At 40.7% G+C, this 19,127-nt stretch overlaps 1 protein-coding gene across 5 annotated transcripts in view; it reads left to right on the top strand.

The window, feature by feature from the left end:
* ephb2b (eph receptor B2b) overlaps positions 1–19,127 on the top strand; it is a 142,541-nt gene that overhangs the window by 75,075 nt on the left and 48,339 nt on the right. For all 5 annotated transcript variants that reach the window (XM_058373537.1, XM_058373536.1, XM_058373540.1 and 2 more), the window contains exon 4: positions 18,218–18,373. In XM_058373537.1, coding sequence (XP_058229520.1) covers positions 18,218–18,373 — 156 coding nt within the window. The remainder of the gene's footprint in view (positions 1–18,217; positions 18,374–19,127) is intronic.

Raw genomic sequence — 19,127 nt, 5'->3', positions numbered from 1 at the left:
AGATTTTCTCTCCTCGACAGACTATGAATTTTTCTTTTTTCACTTTCATTTTATTTGCATGGTCTTAAAGTTTGGGTTGTTAACATTTAGCAGATTGTCTGGGATCTATCAACTTGTCATTTTTATTTTCACTTTCTTTGGATAGTCCATTGAATAGCTCTTTATGCTTAGTAGATCATCTATAGCCTGGAAACCTCAACTCAAAACCTCTACAGTTGTTTATAATTTAATGGCAAATTGAAAAGTGGTCAAACATCATTTGGATCATTATTAAGAATCAGTTTATAGTATGCTTTGTTTTCATGCTTACATGTCTGAAATGAAACATTAATAATAATAATGCCTGGTTCAAGAGAAACGAGTCATTGTGTAGGTGCATTAATGAAATACAGATGCATGTGGTTTATCCAGTATTACTCTTGTGGACATTCTTCTCATAACTGGTGCTGTACATAATGAATAGCCTTATGGTCCTCATAAGCAAGCACTAAATAGCACTTAGTCTTTTTCTGAAGTTGTCTCCTGAGGAATGCGACAGAATCATTTATGCAAATCAAAGTGCCGCCCTTTTTTTTTTTAATGCGCATATTCGTTCCACATCTGTATAAAATCCATGCTATTGAACGATGCTGTTTTCGATCATGTCTCACTAGTGTCGTAGTCACTTTTAATTTGGCTGATAATTCCTCAGACACTCTGAGGGTCACGATGAATGACCTTATGATGCTGTCACAATTTTCGGCCCTGTTTATAGTTCATTTGTGAAATGGCTTTGACAGAGATTTTTTGATTTCTTGGTTTATGACTGTATGGATGCTGAATACTATTCCCATGAACTGGAACATTCCACAACTAATATAATACAGAGTTCCTAATGGTGGAATAAATTGGAGTGGTAACTGAGGCCTGGATTGTCAACCATACTTGGATATACTTGGATAGTGGAAGTACTTAAAAGGTACAGCGGCCTCTTATCCTTTTCAAACTCCTACAATTTCTTATTAAGCATTTCCCTCTGAGAACATCAAAGGATACTTACTGCCAAGTCATTTTAGTTGGGTGGATATGACTCTGTTGGGAGTTCTATATTGATAATTGCCAATCCACTTGTGTTGTCTACTACATTTGGCCATTAGCTCTTGTGGCTTATGGGTTTTCCCCACTATAAAATTCAATATTTTATCTGGTAGTATGCTGTACAGCCAATACCTGTTACTGTTAGGTGAAGAGGTTTATTCTAACTTGTTAATGAGGAAAGAATTTGCAGAGAATCGGGCTCTAGCAGATGTTGTTTATAATTGAAGTGAATCATTGCAGTCCTTGGGCACCTCCTGTTAGTAATGTCCACAATACATAATGCTCAATGGCTTAGAAAAGCAGTCAAGGGTCCATTAATGCAGATAGAAGCTGTTAGTGCTAAACACTAGGCCAGTGCCAGCATGCATCTGACCTAGCCATTGATACAGTAATGCTGGATGGCATTTAGGTTATTACAAGTGTCATTTAGAAGCCGCTGCACACCGGTGCTTGGAGACACTGTTTGGGAGAGAGCCGAGACTAGTTTGTTCCAGCGTGGTTAGGCCAAGGCTGTCAGCATGGCCGTGGTATTTGGGAGGTTTCTTCTGCGAACCAGCAACCCTGAGAGGCGCCTGTTACTTGCTAGATGTCGAGGTGGCTCTTTTTTTCCACTTTCTGTTTTTTGCCAGAAGTCTCTGTGTGGCGGCACCACAGAGACGATACCGGGCTCGTTTCTCTGTGAAGTACACAGAAGTAGTCCCCTTCTGAAAGGGTGAAACAGCTGGAATGGATTAAACCCTGTTAATAAAGGCGTTGTGTTGGTTCTCTTTCTCCATATGGCATTTTCCAAGCCTGGAATGAAAATAACTTTGATAAGATGGCTTTTTGGTGAAACCAAAAGCCAGAGAAAAGAGAACACAGAGAGGAGTGACAACAAGGATTCTGTTTTTCTGTTATTAAAGACATGCCTATATCTCCACATTATGTCATGGATTTTTTTTTTTGTACTTATTCTGCTTTTCACTGTTTTATTTTCACTTGGTAAAGATCCCTGAAATTTTTGGCATCAGTTTTATGCATGCATCAATCATTCTCCATGCTGATTTCTTTCTCAGCACTTGGTATTGCCCAACTTCAACCGCTCGTTACAAAGGCCGTGCTTTGTGCTGCTGTCTAGTCTAATGGAGCTGTGTGATGAATGGCTTTGCAACACCCAGGATAACCATTAGCATTATTGACCAGCTCCTGGTAATCAAAGAGCCTTGCTGTGTGCCCACCATTCAGGTTTTGTTTAGACTTGCTGGAGTTGCGTGTCATGTTTTAATCTGCTGCTCTGAAAAGCGCCCATATAGAAGCATGCATGCTGGGATGGAATTTTGTTCAGAAGTTTATCTTTCAAACGGAGGGGACTGGTGATCTGGTGATTAATTGCATATAATTTGTAACAGTACTTGTTGCAGCTCTAGACACTGATGACTATGAGCAGAATTTGTGGAAAGCAGATTTTCTATTCTTAGTGCAAGCAAGACATTTGGGATGTCATCTGCATCAAAAATAAGGAGAAGTCGACTCCCACACGCACAAGGCTGTGATGATGTCACCATCCAAATTTAACAATTCCTCCACACGAACCTGTTACCAAAAGTAGCATCGTATCGATTTAAGCCCTCAGCTTCTTAATGACATGTTTTCACATAACGACCTAATTTGCCACCAGAGCACATGGGCTCGATCTCTGAGCCAAGGTGGATCTTTCTCTTCTATTACAGGGGAGGAGTAAGAGTCTTAGTGATTCATGTAACCGAGCGGACATGCCATTGCTATGTGGTAATGACTGTTTATATACAACCACAGTAATCCTTATAATAAATATGTCATGGCATCCTGTTAACACACGCAATCCCATGGCTTCCTCTGCATTTTGTTTTGTTTTTGTTAGCTGGATTTTGTATATCTTCTTTACTGCACATTTTGATTAAGAGGCCACACCAGTGATTCATGCAGTCACATTACATGTAGCCATTAGAATAAAATTTCTGTTAGAGTTACAGGATGGAGGCATGTGGAAAAGGATCAAATGGATTCATCAGAATGTTTTACAGCAGTCCAGTGGGTACAGCAGATGCTCCATTGCCTGAAGACTGAAATGTACTTCCACAGACCCCTAGCGCAACAAACATGCTGAATTTTCTTGACTCTGGCTAAACACCTTCCAAAACCATTACTGTTGGCTTCGATTCATAGGCACAATTGCAGTTGTTTTGTTTTGGTTGGTTTAGCTACAAAAGTGGAAGAACTTCAAAGCCAAGACTATCAAAGCAGCAGCAGGACACAAGCCCAGGCACATCAGAAGCCTCTACAAGGGATGCAAACAGATATTGACACACTTTTATATGAATGGCCCAGTGAAAAGTTTGCTGAGAGTCATTTGGCATTCATCCCCAAGAGTAGAAAAATAGTGGTGTGGAAAGCAACATCCTAATAAAGTACTAGGGGAAGAGTGTTTCTCAATGGCTCATGGTGACACTTGTTAATGCTTTGCTTATCAGATTTTTTTTCACCATCTGTTCCAGTCCATCTCTTTCCCCTGTTAGGACAAAACTTCTGTCTACCTTCGCTGTCCCTAATCTCCGGCAGTGCTTTCAGCACTGGCCACAATCGAGCCATTGTGGGAGGCCCCCACTTGTCAGTCAACGCCCTCGTTCTGTTGATATGGGGCGTGTGCTGAAAGCAGGCACAGCCTCATGCAAAGCTGAAGTGCTGGCTAATTGAGCTTGTCTGGCTATAACCTGTAACTCGCTGATAAGAAGGTATTTGACTGCTGGGAAAGCACAGGTTACCCTAGCCTGCTGACACTGATGCTTGATTAGTCAGTCCAGCTAAAAATACCGTGCGCTTGTGGAACTTAGTCTGTGTAATTGCTTTTGGTTCAATAAAATATTCAAGCGCTACAAGCTACATTGATGTGAATGCTGTCACAGTAAATACTATGTAGTACCGTGCTTCTGCTCTAGTATTCACAAGACAAGAACTGAAGCCATGCTTGGACATAGATCAAACATGTTATCTCTGAATCAATTCTCTTCATGTTAAAAATTTCATCCTACTGTTCTATGTTTGCTGATGCAATCTCTTGAAAGCCTCCATGAAAATTTGTAAATGTCCCTATTTGTAAGATATTTGATGCTCTTTTAATCTTCCTTTGTTTCAATCTCACTCTTGAGAGAGGGTTGTTAGCATTGTCCCCTTGCAGATCTCCTGTCACACAACAGGAAAAAAGAGATCTCCGCTACAGTGTGCAACTGTCTGCCGCCTCCTGCCAGACCCTCTGGACTAATCCTGCTAGCTCCGGGAACCTTAGACTAATCCAGCAAGTCTCTCAGTCTCAGACGCTTTCTCAGCTAAACTGCCAAAGGTTCCATTACACTTCATTTAGATTAAGTGGCCTTTCGCAGTCACAAAAGAGGATTTTAAAAGCAAATCAGCATTGTGCCAGTCTATGTGTCTATGTTACTTGGCAACCCTTCAGTATTTACCCAGCTGCTCTTCTCAGTATGACTATTCAAAGGCGGAAAAGAAATAAACGCCTATAAAAGTCATATATGCTCAAGCGGCTGAGCAGAGAGTTAGAGACTTTACGAGTGTCCCGCTGACAAACAACTGCCATCAGTTTACATTACAATAATAAGCTGTCTTCACCTCCATGGCTGTTGCAATGAGAAGGCAGGGTTGACCTGTGTGAATATGATCACTGAGCTATGGAATGCATGGTTCAAGCCTCGGGGGAAGTCAGTAATGTATCTGTTTGTTTTGGTGACAGAGGCTTTGCTTCATAATGGTCGACAGCCAGGATCGACTACTAGCTCCTCAGGTGTCCTTGGCTGCCATCACTATGGTAACGTGTTCTTAGATGGATGTGTAGTGTCTTTAAGGTGGCTTTCATGCCTTGCTAGCAATTTTAAGTGGGGGAGGGATGTTTGCCTTTCTCTAATGTGGCACTTCTGCAGATATGGATGTTTTACACTGCTTGTTTCTTTATCCAGTAGTGTAGAGTGCGGGTACCATGAATAGGAATGACGGCTTGCCGTCTTGCAAAAATGTTTTGGGTGCCGTTCTTGAAGGCTTGACTATGATATATACATTCAAATTTCTTTTTCAGAAAAGGTCGTTTGATATTGTTTTAAGATTCTGCTGAAAAGCAAAGATCAAAAATGTGGATGCATGTACACTGTAGTGTAAATTTCATTCAAGCAAGCAGCACATTGAGATTTATTGTTGAAGATTTATTCTTGATAATGTAACTGTAAATTTGTCGGTGGATTTCGGGAAATTTTATATGTAGTATGTGTTATGGAGAGTGATCTACAACCTCAAATCCTTATACAGCAAAAAGAATCCTAGGCTATACAGGATGGAAAGACCTCTAAGCCTCCAAAGCCAGCTGCGTACTTGGCTTCTGGCAAATGCTAGAGGAAAGAAGAGCTAATTTAATAGTTTTAATAGTTTAATCGTTACTTTTAATAGCTAATATTATCTAAGGCCCAAAATGCTTGACTGCAATGAGAAATTGTAATTTTAAAAAAATCTCTTCCAGATTTTGCCACTATAATTACTTTAAACTACCATCTCTGCTATCTTGTAAACTATCCTGAGCATCTGTCATAGCTGCTAGCATTTACAAGTGTGGTTGATGAGGAGGAAATAAGAAAATCATACCATGTTAGTTTAGGTTAGAAGATGTAGTAATTTGCTGGCTGTAAAATAATCCCCAAACAAAACAAACTAGTTTACACTGGAGAATATTCCTAAGTTGAGCTATCTCAATGCTAGATGATCTACTGTAGCTAAAAAGAAGATTGTATGTGATCCATTTACTGTATATAACTTCATAGCATAGACTATAGGAGAGCCTTTCACTCATTTGGCAGACAGTTAAGCCATCTGCAGTTATTTTCTTTATGTGTTTGAAAGGCTTGGAATGAGCAGTTATAATTGGAAATATGAAAAATCTAAATATTCTGTCATTCTGTTAAATTGAGTGAACTGTACATGTAATGTTTTTCATACCATCTCATCCCTAGCCTTAATAAGCCTATACAGCCCACATTACAGACGGCATACTGCCCCATTGACCATGGTCATATTTGGTGTTTTATTTTCCTATGCTCTGTGCTCAGCATGAGATTAGTTATGGGGTTGTTAAAAAATGGTTATGAGATGCTTGGGATTAAGCGCTCTAAATCACTGAGCTTGTGTCTTGTGAAAACACTTCAGCAGTCTTCATACCATAGAAGTGCAAAAAGAAGTGCAAATGCTTATGTCTTTGGATGGAAACCATGCAGATACAGTCTAATGTGAACGTATTCAAACGCCAACCATTATTAGTTCTGAGTGTGTGGTCCAAAAAAAGAAAGGAAAAAAACTTAGTTACACTTTGGGGAGCAATTGCCTTGACTTAGAAAAGATCGGTTACACCCTTTTTTTTTAATAAAAAATAAAAATAAAACTTGATTTCCAGTGTCAGCTCTAATTATTTTTAAACAATCACACATTAACAACAAAAAAAGATTAACACTACAGTAAACACACCCTTAAGTGAGCTCTCTCCTCAGCAAGTACATAACAAGCAAATCCCTCATTGCTGAGGTGCCATTGTTCCCTCAGACTGGCCAAACAAATGCAGACGAGGCGAGGAGCAGCAGTCCAGCACGATGTTGCCATAGAAACTGAGAGGCCTTGCTCATCACCCGTGTGTCCCGGGCCCCAGCCCCCTTCTTCAATGCAAGCAGGGCCGCTTAATTTCCCTGACCCCTGGGGTCTGCTTTTAACAGGCTCCATTGATTGGGACAAATGGGAGAGCGCCAAGCTGCTCGCAACTCCTCTGTAACAAGGTTAAGCAGACTGGAGCTACAGAGAAGACATTTGGAAGAGCTGGACAAAAGTGCAGAGGGGTTTTTTTTCGGAGCCGAAACAAATCATTGACATATTTAAAGGCTAATTAAATGATGTGTCGAGCTCATCCCGTATTCATTCTGGGGCACAACCTCACTTTGGATCAATGATTGGCGCCTGTAATGTATTCCTAAATGGCTGCCATTAAACCTTTGGAACGAATCGCCTGTGAACAATGCGCTCCCTGCCTCGGTGCAGGTGTAGACGCCTCGGGGAAGCTTGCTATAAATGTCGAATATCGACCGTTTTCTTTGACATGGTTTGATGCAAACCTCAAACTGAGTCTTGAGTATTGGGTCCATGCCAGCCGAGCTTGTTTTGACCTGCATTTTTGGGAATCTGTTGGGTCATCTGCAATATTAAATTCATAACACATTGTGATGAAGTATCTGCAGTGAAATCAGAACTGGGTTTCGACATTGAGGTCCATAGCCCACAAGGCAAAATGATATATATTCCAGAAAGACTCTGGAGCGCATACCTTGGTGCAGTTGGTCCATGGACGAGAACTACGCTCTACAAAAAAAAAAAAAGTCCTCCGGGTGAGAACTATGCCAAAATCATCCACATTTCCTTCATGTAGAAATGTAACACTGTGGGGGTTAAGTAAACTATAAATCAAGCAGCAAATATAGTAACAAAAAATTGAAAATAGATGTTCACGTTACAATTAAAAGGTCAAGCAGAATTTCAACTAGACTGCTTACTGCACGTGTGTGTGTGTGTGTGTGTGTGTCCACACCCACTTTGGAGGCACTATGCAGCTGTTGCTTTTTCAGATGGAATAGATAATAGCAGTCTGACTCCCTGAAGGCTCATTAAGGACGTTTGGTCAGTACCGATATGATATAATCTTGCATAAATATACACAAGGGATGCCGGCTGATTTATTGGAGGAAGCAAATAAATGCGATACTGGCCCTCAGACATTCCATTTTTCTTCCCTATACATGTCTGAGGATGTTTCTTTGCGTGCATCCCTCTCTCTAAATTTTCTGGACGGGGAGGGTTGCGCATGGCTAGTGACAAGATGGGGCACCAGCTGCTCCCTACACTTCCCCTCTGCCCCCACTTTCCCCTCCCCTGTCCTCTCCTGCTGCTTACCCTGACGGGAAACACACAACTCCTTTATGCTACCTGTCTATCACCCATCACACCACCTTGTCGTGCCACTGTCACTGGCCGCCGCAGTGGGACGGCTCCTTGAGTCTGCCTCTATAAACATTCATTCTTTTTCTCAAGTCTTTCACTGCATAATCTATTAGACAAAGTGCTGTTCTTTTAGTGCAAATTATTTGCAGCATTTAGCAAAAGTGGAAAACATAGCATGCAAATCATCCAAGTTGTTTCCTCAAGGCATCATGCCCCTGGAACAAAGACTGACAGAGCGAGAGTGGAAGACAAAGCCACTTCCAAACGTTTTTTTTTGTTGTTGTTTTGTTCTTGGTATTCTTCTGTAAAGGACAATTTTTGTTTGCCCTAAGATTGCTTCCTCACACTCATTTCCACCTCCCCCTCTCGCTCACTATTCGTATGCCGAGGCTGTTCTAAACACACCTTGGTTTCTAAAGCGCAGCCTCCCCCCTCCTTTTTTACTCTTCTTCACTGAGGCAGTTTGCGCCTTTGACCAGTGGGATGCATGCACAACAAGGGAGGGATGTGCGCCGCAATAGCTGCTGTTGCCCTGGTAACTACCCGTCCTTGAGCAAAGGGCACATTCAGAGTTTCGGGGCCAAGGTTCTGACAGGCGCAGTCAAAACCCATAAAAGCTGGCAATGCATCAATCCAGGCACGAGCCACATTGACGCTCAAACCGCTTAGCACCAAAGGTTCATCAACATCCTAATAAGGAGCGTGGTCCTTTTGTGTCTACAAGGTCTACACCAACGTCTTATAGCCAGTATTATCTTTGGATAAAAAACGAAGGCTGATTATGTTCTTGGCAGATGTGTGTTTCCCAGGCTTAACCCAATACCCCCTCGCTTTTTTTTTTAGTTGACAATAACATCACCTGAGCCATCAGATCCCCAGCTTTCCTGGCTAATACAATGGTAGCATCTGGTGTTGGCTTAATGGGACTTTGACAGGAGGTAAAACCCACAATACATGGTATGCTTGAAAACTTTTAAAAAAGACATCTCCTATTAGTGCACCTGTATGTATACCTCATGTGGTCATTGTGTGTGGTTATCTGACCACCCTTTTTCACCCAGGAATTCCTGCTTCCAAAGAACATGCTCATTGATCTTTATCTCACAGAGGAAATTAAGGCCCCTACCGAGGCCGTGACTCGTGAATCGGTCAGCCTTCTTTGACTGACAGTGCATCTTTAATGGAGATAAATGCACATGCAAGTCTTTACACTGCTTCAGCCATCTGCAACCTGCTCCATCAAGGTAAAGAAGGAAAGGGGGGGCTGGGGGGGTAAGAAATAGGAGGTCCACTTCCAATCAAATATCCTCCCCACATCCCTGTGAGCTATCAGTCAACTGATTTGTGTCTGTATGTATTCAGCTGCCTCCTCTGATTGCTGTAATTTTACCAGCCTGTATTTATGCACTTTTGTCTTGTATGGGAAGGGAAATTGCTCTGCAGAGAAAATTCCACACATTATTGGTACAGCTTTAGAAAAAAAAAAAACTTCGTTAGCTTTTTTTTCTTTCAGATTCGAGTAACACATGGCTTTAATGAAAGGTGCTTTAATAAGACATGGCTCCCTCTGCCCTAGCTGTATTTGTGTTTGAGATCAACGAACATAATTCAGAGGCCAATCCACAGATAGAAGTAGTAGTTGTTAATAAGATGATAGTCATTACCAAAGCCAAGAAAACCTTTGTGCACAAAGTGTATATGTGCACAAACCACTGGTGCACCATCTGCATACCATTTCTGCAAAGCCTCTGTCCACTAAAGCTGGGGTTCTCAAAGTTTTTCTGCATCTAGGAACCTCTGTATCTGTAATTTCCTTTAACATAATCCAACAACTCAAATATTAGCCTCATTATTTAAATATGTACCACAATATTTTGTCTACACATTAGGTCCAGGTATGACACAGCATACTTGTTCTTATTGAATGTTATTTAAAATTATTAAATTACTAAGGTTTATTTTAAATGCATTTATTTTAAGTGGCCAGTCAGACAGGCTAATAAATATAAGAACTCAATAATAAATTTTGGCTTGGCTTTGCTTCATGGACCCCGCTAGTGAGAACCACTACTCTAAAGAATCAGAACCAAATCATTCCTGGCTTTAAACAGTTTTACTCATTGACCTGTAAAACACCAGCTAAATGACTATTCTAGGATGCATATTTATCACTGTGAAGTGTCATTACAACATCATACAGCTGCCAACCAGCTCTGTTAGCCCCTCTTCACAACTTTCCTCCATAATTATGATGGTTATCTTAAATCGTCTCAACTGACACACTGTGACCTTATGTTTAAAAATAAGTATTTGCCCCATCACTTAGAGATCATGACACTGAATCCTGACATTACCACAGCCCTCCATGGCTGGGAGCCTGAAGCAGCATAATTAGCTATGCTCTCTGGGTGAGAAGGATGATAACACTCTTTCCTGTGTTCATTATAGTGACATTAGCCAATTTTGGCTGTCTTGGAGCTCGTATACACAGAATAGGGCAGTTAGCATCTCGTCCAAGTGTATTTAGCTGCCCTAATATTTGCACATTTACATGGACACTGACACATTATTACTGCACTTGTCTTGGATGGTTCATATTTTTGGTCATTTAACTTTTGTGTCAGTACCAAATTAAAAAATAAAAGGATTTTTGAAAATCCCGGCAGGAGAAATAAAAAAATGAAGTCATTTTTAATTTAGATGATCATAAATAGCAAACATTTCTTTGTAAAAAAAAAAAAATGAAACAGAGACTATTTTTTTTTTAAACTGTGGCATTATGCTTATGGCTCTTAGCCAGCATTAGTTATGGCTCTGAAACCATTTTCCAAAAAGATCACAGCCATGTTAAGAAAAGGATTGCCCATCACAAAAACATCAGAGATTGTTTCAGGCAAAATGTGCAGCACCGAGTCAGGTTAAGCCATGTTCAGCACAAAATCTGCTAATACTCTACTCCTTGACGAAAAGCCTAGTGCTTTGCCATAATCATGTAACATAATCTCTGATATTTTTGCGGAGGGCAATCCTCTTCTCAACACGTCCATTTCAGGATATGGTTTCAAAGCCATAGCTAGCTAAAGGCAAGAATCATGGGTATATTGATTTGCATTGACCTAATGAAGAAACAGTGATATTAGCAATAACACTTTTTCTTTATTTGTTCATTTACAAATGTAGTTTTCTATGTAAAAATTAGGGGAAAAATCTGTTGGTCTGAAAAGTTGTATCTGCTACTAGTTATAATAAAAATGAAGTGTACAAATGTAAAGAAATTTATAGTGTGCAAATTGCTATTTTAAGCACATAGCATTAATTTTTGAGGATGTGCACAACCCACATGCCATTTCATCATCATACCAGTGGCAGCCATCTTGTGTATGCATTGCTAACATTAAGTATGACAACATCCTAAAATGGCTGTTATGTGAAATCAGTATAAAGTCAGCAGTTCTTCCTATTTATGCCCTTTTCTGTTGTGTTGCCTTCTCTATGGATCTACATTACAGGCCCTAGACCCACTCCTACCCCAGTACAAGCATGTACCTGGCATTTCTTTCTTACCTTTGCCATCTGAGGACACTGGGAGATTAAGTAGTCTCCTGAGCTGAGGCCTGGCACCGGGGCTTTCATTCGTTTATTCTTTTAATCTACGCTGTGTGTGTTCGCACATGTGTGAGCGTGTGAGCAAACACAACATGTGCAACAAGCACAAACCCTTCCAGCTGTTGCGGCCACCCTGGGAGCTCATTTCCCAGGTGTTGGGCACATTTTTTAAGTAATCTCCCTTCTCACACACACTCCACCGGCTCGATTAATCTGTGCACAGGAGGATTTAGGTTGCAGCCCTGACAACTGTCGGAGTTGAACTCACACTTGCTGGATGTGATATATGTCTGAATTCTGACGTGAGGTTTGTATATCAGACATTCACAAATGCAAGCTCTCACAGTTGGGAATGGCTTACAAAGTCTGAGCCACACACATATATTTAAATTGCCAGAACGTGCAGTCAGCCACACTCGGGTAACATGGTTATCTACAGCCTGCGCTTCTACATTCAAATGTCTAAATGAATGACAGGAGGGGTTTTTCAGTGACGGATACATGATATTTGGTTTTGTGATTAATATACCAGAATTTTAACACACTGGATCTGTTGGTTGTGGAAGTAATGTCACTGTAGGACTGTAGAAAGGGAAAGAGAGTGGAAAAACTTATCAAGGAATATATTTGCTGACAGGACGCTGTTTCAGGAGTCGTTTTTTCCATATAAATTGCCGTAATTGGAGAAATAAAAAGCATTAATTTACCTACACAAAATATCTGCTTTTCACATCCACTTATTATTGTGAATGCTCAAAGTAAGGCAGCGGTATAACTTAACATTAGCTTAACATCTACAAAAGTGTCTTTTTTTTTTCATAAACACAGCCTCTCTTCGTAATTTTTTTCCAAGCTAACAATTTTAGGCTTTCTGAACATCTCGGGAAAGATTTGGTCCCCAGGATATTCAGTGTTTCAGTATTTCTTTTGTAGTCTGAAAATGTTTTTATGTAACAATTATAACTTCTAACATTTCTGCACTATTTTCTAGCAGTCCACACAACTATATACAAAATGCTAGTTTCTGTATGAGAAAAAGAAGAGTTATAGAAAGTTTTGGTTGAATGTTTGAGGCGAGCTATTATTATTATTATTATTATTATTATTATTATTATTATTATTGAAGAGGTGTAATGTTTGTAGTGTTACAGACTAAAATCTTTAGAACCTGTTGAATGCATTACTGAACATTCTGATATTGTCCTCTGTTAGATGCATTAGCATGTTCCTCGGAATGCTAGCTGTTAATGCTTGCTAGCTCTTATTATTAGTTCTCTGAGTCTGTGTTTTTTAGGTGATCAGCAATAGATTTGTTCACTCTAGGGGTCATAGGTAAGTCCCTCATGGACGACTGGGCAGATCCAGACGTGTTAATTTCCGTGGACACGGGGAGTCTGAGAGGAAAATGAACATGTAATCTGTAGCCAAATGGTGGGGTGAGCTGAACGTTGGTGGTTTAATTGCTTTCACACAGACTTGATTGAATTATCTGCCCAGACCCGGGTTCTAATTGAATTGCAAGGCCTGGGGAGGTTCTGCCAAAGTCTCGATCTGTTACTGTGATGAAACAAACTTTTTTATCGCCTTCAGAGTTGTGAGGATTAAGAGGATGTGTTGCCTGTAACTTGTGACCACCTGTGAATGCCTTTTTGGATGATGGTCAGTCAGAGCGGTCGAAAATCACATCAAAGTTATGTTTAGAAAGTCTGTCTTCTTATTTAAGGTTAATTTATGGCTTCAGTGTTAGGAAATCCTGTTAAATCTATTTTAAGTCTTGATGTAGATAACATGAAGGTAATAAAATATTTTATGCAATGATCATAGCCTACACACATAAACACACACAGTAGGATCTCCCCTTTCTCACCAACACAGAACCCCCCAACTCGTCCGTATTTTCTCTGCTTTCAGCACTTTTTTCTGCTGCGCTAACAAAACCAAGCATCCTGTGATGCCCCACCCCCTTTTTCCTATCTTTTCTTTTTCACTGCACACACACACACACCTCTCTCCCGTGCGTCTCTTTAATGTAGCTTTCATTAAATGCAGTTTCAGGCTGGCTTTGGAGCGCTTGAATGAACAGCCAACAGAAAAAAGGGGAGGGGATCCGTTACTGCTGCATTCACCCAGCCTCTCAGACAAAGGAGTCATTTTGTGAGGACTGTGGGGACATATATATGAGTGAGTGTGTGTTTGGGGTATTTGTGTGTACACGTGTACATATGTGTATGTACGTGTAAAAAAACAGGTCTTTTTTATGGATTAACCACAGCTTACAGCCAGCGGTCCCCCAGCAGCGGAGCGTTTGCAGGCAGCTATGGTGGATACAGATGGAGCCGTAGCCAGTGCCTGCTGGCAAACACTTTTAGTCTAGCACAGACCTTCTAAATGTTGCAACACTACCCAGTCTCAGCACACACACAAACACACGTGCTCACGTACATACACATACACGTAGCCGTCTGGGGCTGCAGGTCCGTCTTTAGTGGCCACATAAATCAGCATGGACGACATGGTCTGGAAACCTTTGAAACAACCAGCAAATTACCTACAATAAAATCCGACTAGTGTTCTGGCAACCTGCGCACTGCCTCAAGGTGTGGGTTTTACATGCTGCATGTGCACTAAGCCTCCGGTTATACTGCTGTTACCTTTTTTTTGTCTCCAACAGTTATTAAGAGTAATAAACACAAGCAAGAAAGAGCTCGAGGGTGGGCCTGTCGCCGTTTGTGTCCTTCACTTTTAGTAGTCAAGCAGACGTAGAATTCTTTTTTGACACGGTGCCTGGAACCACTTTGAGGTGATCTGGAGCATTTTGACAGGCCTGCTGCTAAATTAGACCTGAAGTGTTTATAAATTCCATTAGAATGTTACAACCTTCTTTTCTAACTTATTTAAGAGCAAATTTTCATTTCAAACCGGTTCCCAAAGTGCACTTTTGCCTAATGATTTAAATAGGAAGGGGGAAAAAAAAAAGAAAAAAGAAAAACACACTGAATGAATATTCCTAGCTGTAATGATTTCACGTAGCCACAGAGTACAGTTTTCAAATAACAACAAAAAGTGACTGCATTAAAGTGAGCAATTATTGCTGCATTTAAATGAGGTCATGCTCATTGTGTTTACAAAATTATTCTTGTGGTTATTCACGTCTTTGGAAGTTTCCTCAGACATTTCCTAAGAGTTTATGAGCTGTGTCGTGTCAAAGCAACAAAGTGTAATTCACAGTGTCACTTCACATTCAGCTCACCACCACATCTGAGGAAAATATACATGTACAAAAGTTCAGTTTAATTAAAATGAGGCGTAATGGTTATATATGCTAACTCTGTAGTGTCAGTCATCAGCTAGCATATACTCAGCATCAATGATTTCTAACAACTTATTAACAGATCAATCATTGTGATTATCAATAAAATCAGTCATTAACAACATGGATGCAAAACTCACTGGTGAATGCACAAAACTGACTGGACTGTAGATGTCCATTACGTTTCTCTAACATCTGTTGATAATAAAATGATAATATTGACGTGCTCATTTTTTACACCGGAGCTTGTATTACTTATTGATAAGCAGATTTTAAAAATGCAGTATTTAACAAATGTAAATGTAGAATCATTGGTGCGATGTTCTCCATGGGTTTATTTAACATTTCTAGAAGGAGTCTCCACTGTCAGCACTTCGTAATGTTTAGTAGGTTTCGCCCCCCACCCCCCACCCCCACAGGAAAGTCTACAGAATGTGTTTATGCTTCGTGGTCTCTCTGAAACATGACAAGCTGCATGCTGAAGAAATAAAAATATAAGAAGTGGTGAGGGAACAACTGTTTATAGTCTATGTAACATAAGTGATGACAGGAACTAATAAATCCAATTCCATAACAGAAGTTGTAACACTGAAATAATTTAAGAAAAAAAAGCATGACATGTAAATTCATAGATTTAAACATTCTATTCGATGGCAAATTGCTGCCATCATAGAGTCATAAACACTCCAGGATGTGTTGTTGTTGGAAAATAATAATCTACAGTGAGATAATGGATTGTTGTCCTATAACAGCATGGTTTATTCATTAATCAGTGATTTGCATGTCCCTAAGCTACAGATAACAAACCTTTTCCTTTTCCTAATTAGACTTCTCTGCTTTTACTTCAGCAGACTCTTATGAAACAGTTACCATTATTAAGTGACTGTCTAACATGTCAGACGAATTTCAATGATCCATACACTGACCTGTTTGGATAGAAGCATCTGGAAGTAAATAGAGAGAGGAATGAGGCCTGTGTGGTTTGAGTCCTCAGGACACTGCAGATGCGTAAGCAAAGCAGCTCCATGTTTATTGTCTCAGCTCAGGCTCTGATTGTTGTGCCATTGTCTTTTTACTACAAGCGTACATTTGCACTGACTGATATCATTTTACACCGCACTTGCATAATTTCTCAATGTCCATGCGCATTTCCACTTTCATTTCTCTGTGTGTTTTATTTTCTCCGGATGTAAAGCCACTCTGTTTTCCTTCTTCTGCCGTAGTGCTGCTTCTCATTTCCGTGGGCGCAGTTTTGATCGGTCGAAGTCCCAGTCCGCTCCTTTAGCTCTGTAGCCCGAGCTTCATTTAGGGATTCTGTTGACACTGAATGCAAGAGCTTCATATTTCCCTTCATCCACCATTTATTTTGGCCATAAATCATAAGAGAAGGAAAACATGTCACAACTAATGGGAGGTGAAGTGCCTTATTGCTGTGGTGGTGTATATTTTCCTCCAGACCATTTCCCTATCCTCAAACATTTATTAATGCCTCATCCGGAATCACATTCTAGTGTTGAATATTTAACCATGCTTTTAAATATAGTTATGCCAGAGAGTAGTGTATACGCATTGTGTGTCACTGTGTTTGGAGAAAAAAAAAAGAAAGAAACATGTGGAATGTAAGAGAGCTGTCAGGCTGCGATTTCTGTTAGTGGCTTATGAGAACTTGAATGTGGGAAAGCCCGAGTTTGTTTATATTCTTTAGACAGCGAGAGAGTATGTTCTGTATATGCAAGCGGGTACGTCTGTGCGGTGGTTTCGCCAACACCTTTGCTCTTGTGGTTGATGGAGGCGCTGAAGCAGGATAGAGAGAGACACTTTGAGAGAGAGCAGGTGAAAGAGAGCATGGGATACAGGGAGTCTTTCTGTCTGACCTGATTTCTTGAAATACCACGCGCCCCAGCAGGGCCGCAAGGCTCCGGTTAACCCCTGCCCTCCGTAATTGAGCCCAAAGAACGTGATGTCAGCAACTCGGCAGATGCGGCCCTACTTACTTTTAAGACATTTAGCGGCTGGACCGAGCCCTAACTGGGGGGCAGTTGCTCCAAATAATCTCCTCGGTCTGCAGCCGTGAATTCCAGCTAAGACCATGGAGGACGACGAGCCTGCTTTATTGCTCTCAGCTTTCCTGAGAGGCCTAGAAGATTGAATGCATACGTTAACCATGTGTGGCATCGAGGGGAGAGCAGTGTGTTAGGAATGAGTTTGAGAAGTTTTACGGAATGCTTGGCTAGGCGAGGCAGTCTCTCCCTCGAAAACCAGATGTGAATAAGGCCCTTTTTCCTTTCTTTGTTTCTGCCTTTATCTCTCTCTCTCTCTCTCTCTCTCTCTCTCTCTTTCTCTCTCTGTCTCTCTCTTTCTCTCTCTCTCTCTCACTCACTCTCTCTCTGTCTCCTGTGCACTCAGGGGTTGGGCGAGCGTACAGGGATGCACTCTACATCGACTTCCAAGCCTGTTAAAGTACACCACTTCATTTCTGTGGAAAATGCTGTTGTTGTTTGTTATGGCTGTATAATGATGTCTCTCAGGGATCTAAGCACTTTATGTGAACCATTAATAACATATTTTAACCGAGAGATCCTGACAGAACGCACTGTTTAACCCAGACAGGACTGTGAAAAAAGACCAGTGTAAGTTACTTAGGGAAATTTTCCTCATTCTACTCTTGGGTCCAACGCAATAAATATAAAGCATTTGATACAGTGCCGAAGCAGGTGCAGTGCATTTTGGGAGGTCTTCCCAGGTCAGGAGCAATGGAAGGTCTCTGTAGTGAAGAAGAAAGTGTTCAGTAAAACTGGAAGGACTAACATGTATATGTGTAATGGTACAGCTCAGCCAGGCTGGCAAACCCCATGCTTTGTACCAGTAATGGTTTATGATCAATTCTTCCTCCTTCTCTTTTCCCTTCTCTCTCTGTTTCAATTCTCCCTGAAAGAGATGACATCCGTGAGCAAATCACAGGAAATAGAGCACTCTTAATGTGTCAGGAGGGAGCATAGGGGTTTCAGTAATTCATTTGAAGTAGAATGCTGTGTTTGCCTGGCCTCTTCTTAGAACGGCTCAGCTTCACTCCCATGGCCTATAATTTCCTTCCCATGCCTGGGTCCTTGGCAAATGTGAAAAATCGAAGATCAGGCTTCACTTTTTTCCTCATTAAACTACTGTTTTTCTGTCTTCCAGCATGCCAGTCGGGTTTCTTCAAGCCAGCGCAGGGCGATGAGGCGTGTCTGCCATGTCCCATCAACAGCCGCACCACCAACGATGGTGCTACCAACTGTGTGTGTCGCAACAACTACTACCGCACCGACTCGGACCCCATCCAGATGCCCTGCACAAGTATGTCACCTCAGTGGAACTCCACATTTAAAAATTATTAGCTAACGAAATTAGTCAGCTAACAAAATGCCATCCTTTGCTCATTACAGAAATATTGACATATTACATGTAAGACCAACACAGATCCAAATATTTATGTTGTTCAGTGTTCATCCATTGTTGTACCTGGTGCATTATTCCAAGCATATCTATTTCTAAAGTTCAAAAAGTTTAGTTACACCACTTATTTTCGATCTTTGAAAAAGTTTTGAACTGTATTTTGAATAAGAATAAAGAAGACAAAGTGTTTATTACAAACCCTAGGGTGCCAAGACATTCAGAAAACCACCACCTGAGGAGATGAGTCTAAAGGTAGAGGTTACACAAGGTTACAAATCAGCTGCAAAAAATAGCAACTGCTCCCCAGAGTCCGTTCTGTTACATCCCCGACTGTGTTCTCCCAGGCATAGTATTAATAGTTATAAGATGAATTATTAAACAGATAAATAACAAATAACACCTGAATCGAGTCCTACTGCTTTCCTTAGTGACTTCATGTTTATAATCTTGCCAGTTAAGAAAGACAAAACTGGCTCCAGTTTTTATTCCTGTTCATGAGACTTTCCACAGTCTTAATCCAAACCTTTAGGAGAATAAAATAAACATTCTAAATTCAAATCACCTACAAATAGCATCCACTTGCAAATTTGTAACTTTTTAAGCAGCTTACCATTCCTAATCCACAAAACCAGCTTCAATTTCTCAATACAGATGA

Source organism: Hemibagrus wyckioides, linkage group LG21 (genome assembly GCF_019097595.1).
Source record: "Hemibagrus wyckioides isolate EC202008001 linkage group LG21, SWU_Hwy_1.0, whole genome shotgun sequence".
Taxonomy (NCBI): domain Eukaryota; kingdom Metazoa; phylum Chordata; class Actinopteri; order Siluriformes; family Bagridae; genus Hemibagrus; species Hemibagrus wyckioides.
The sequence above is the reverse complement of the archived record's forward strand: the minus strand, read 5'-3'. Positions and strand labels throughout refer to the sequence as shown.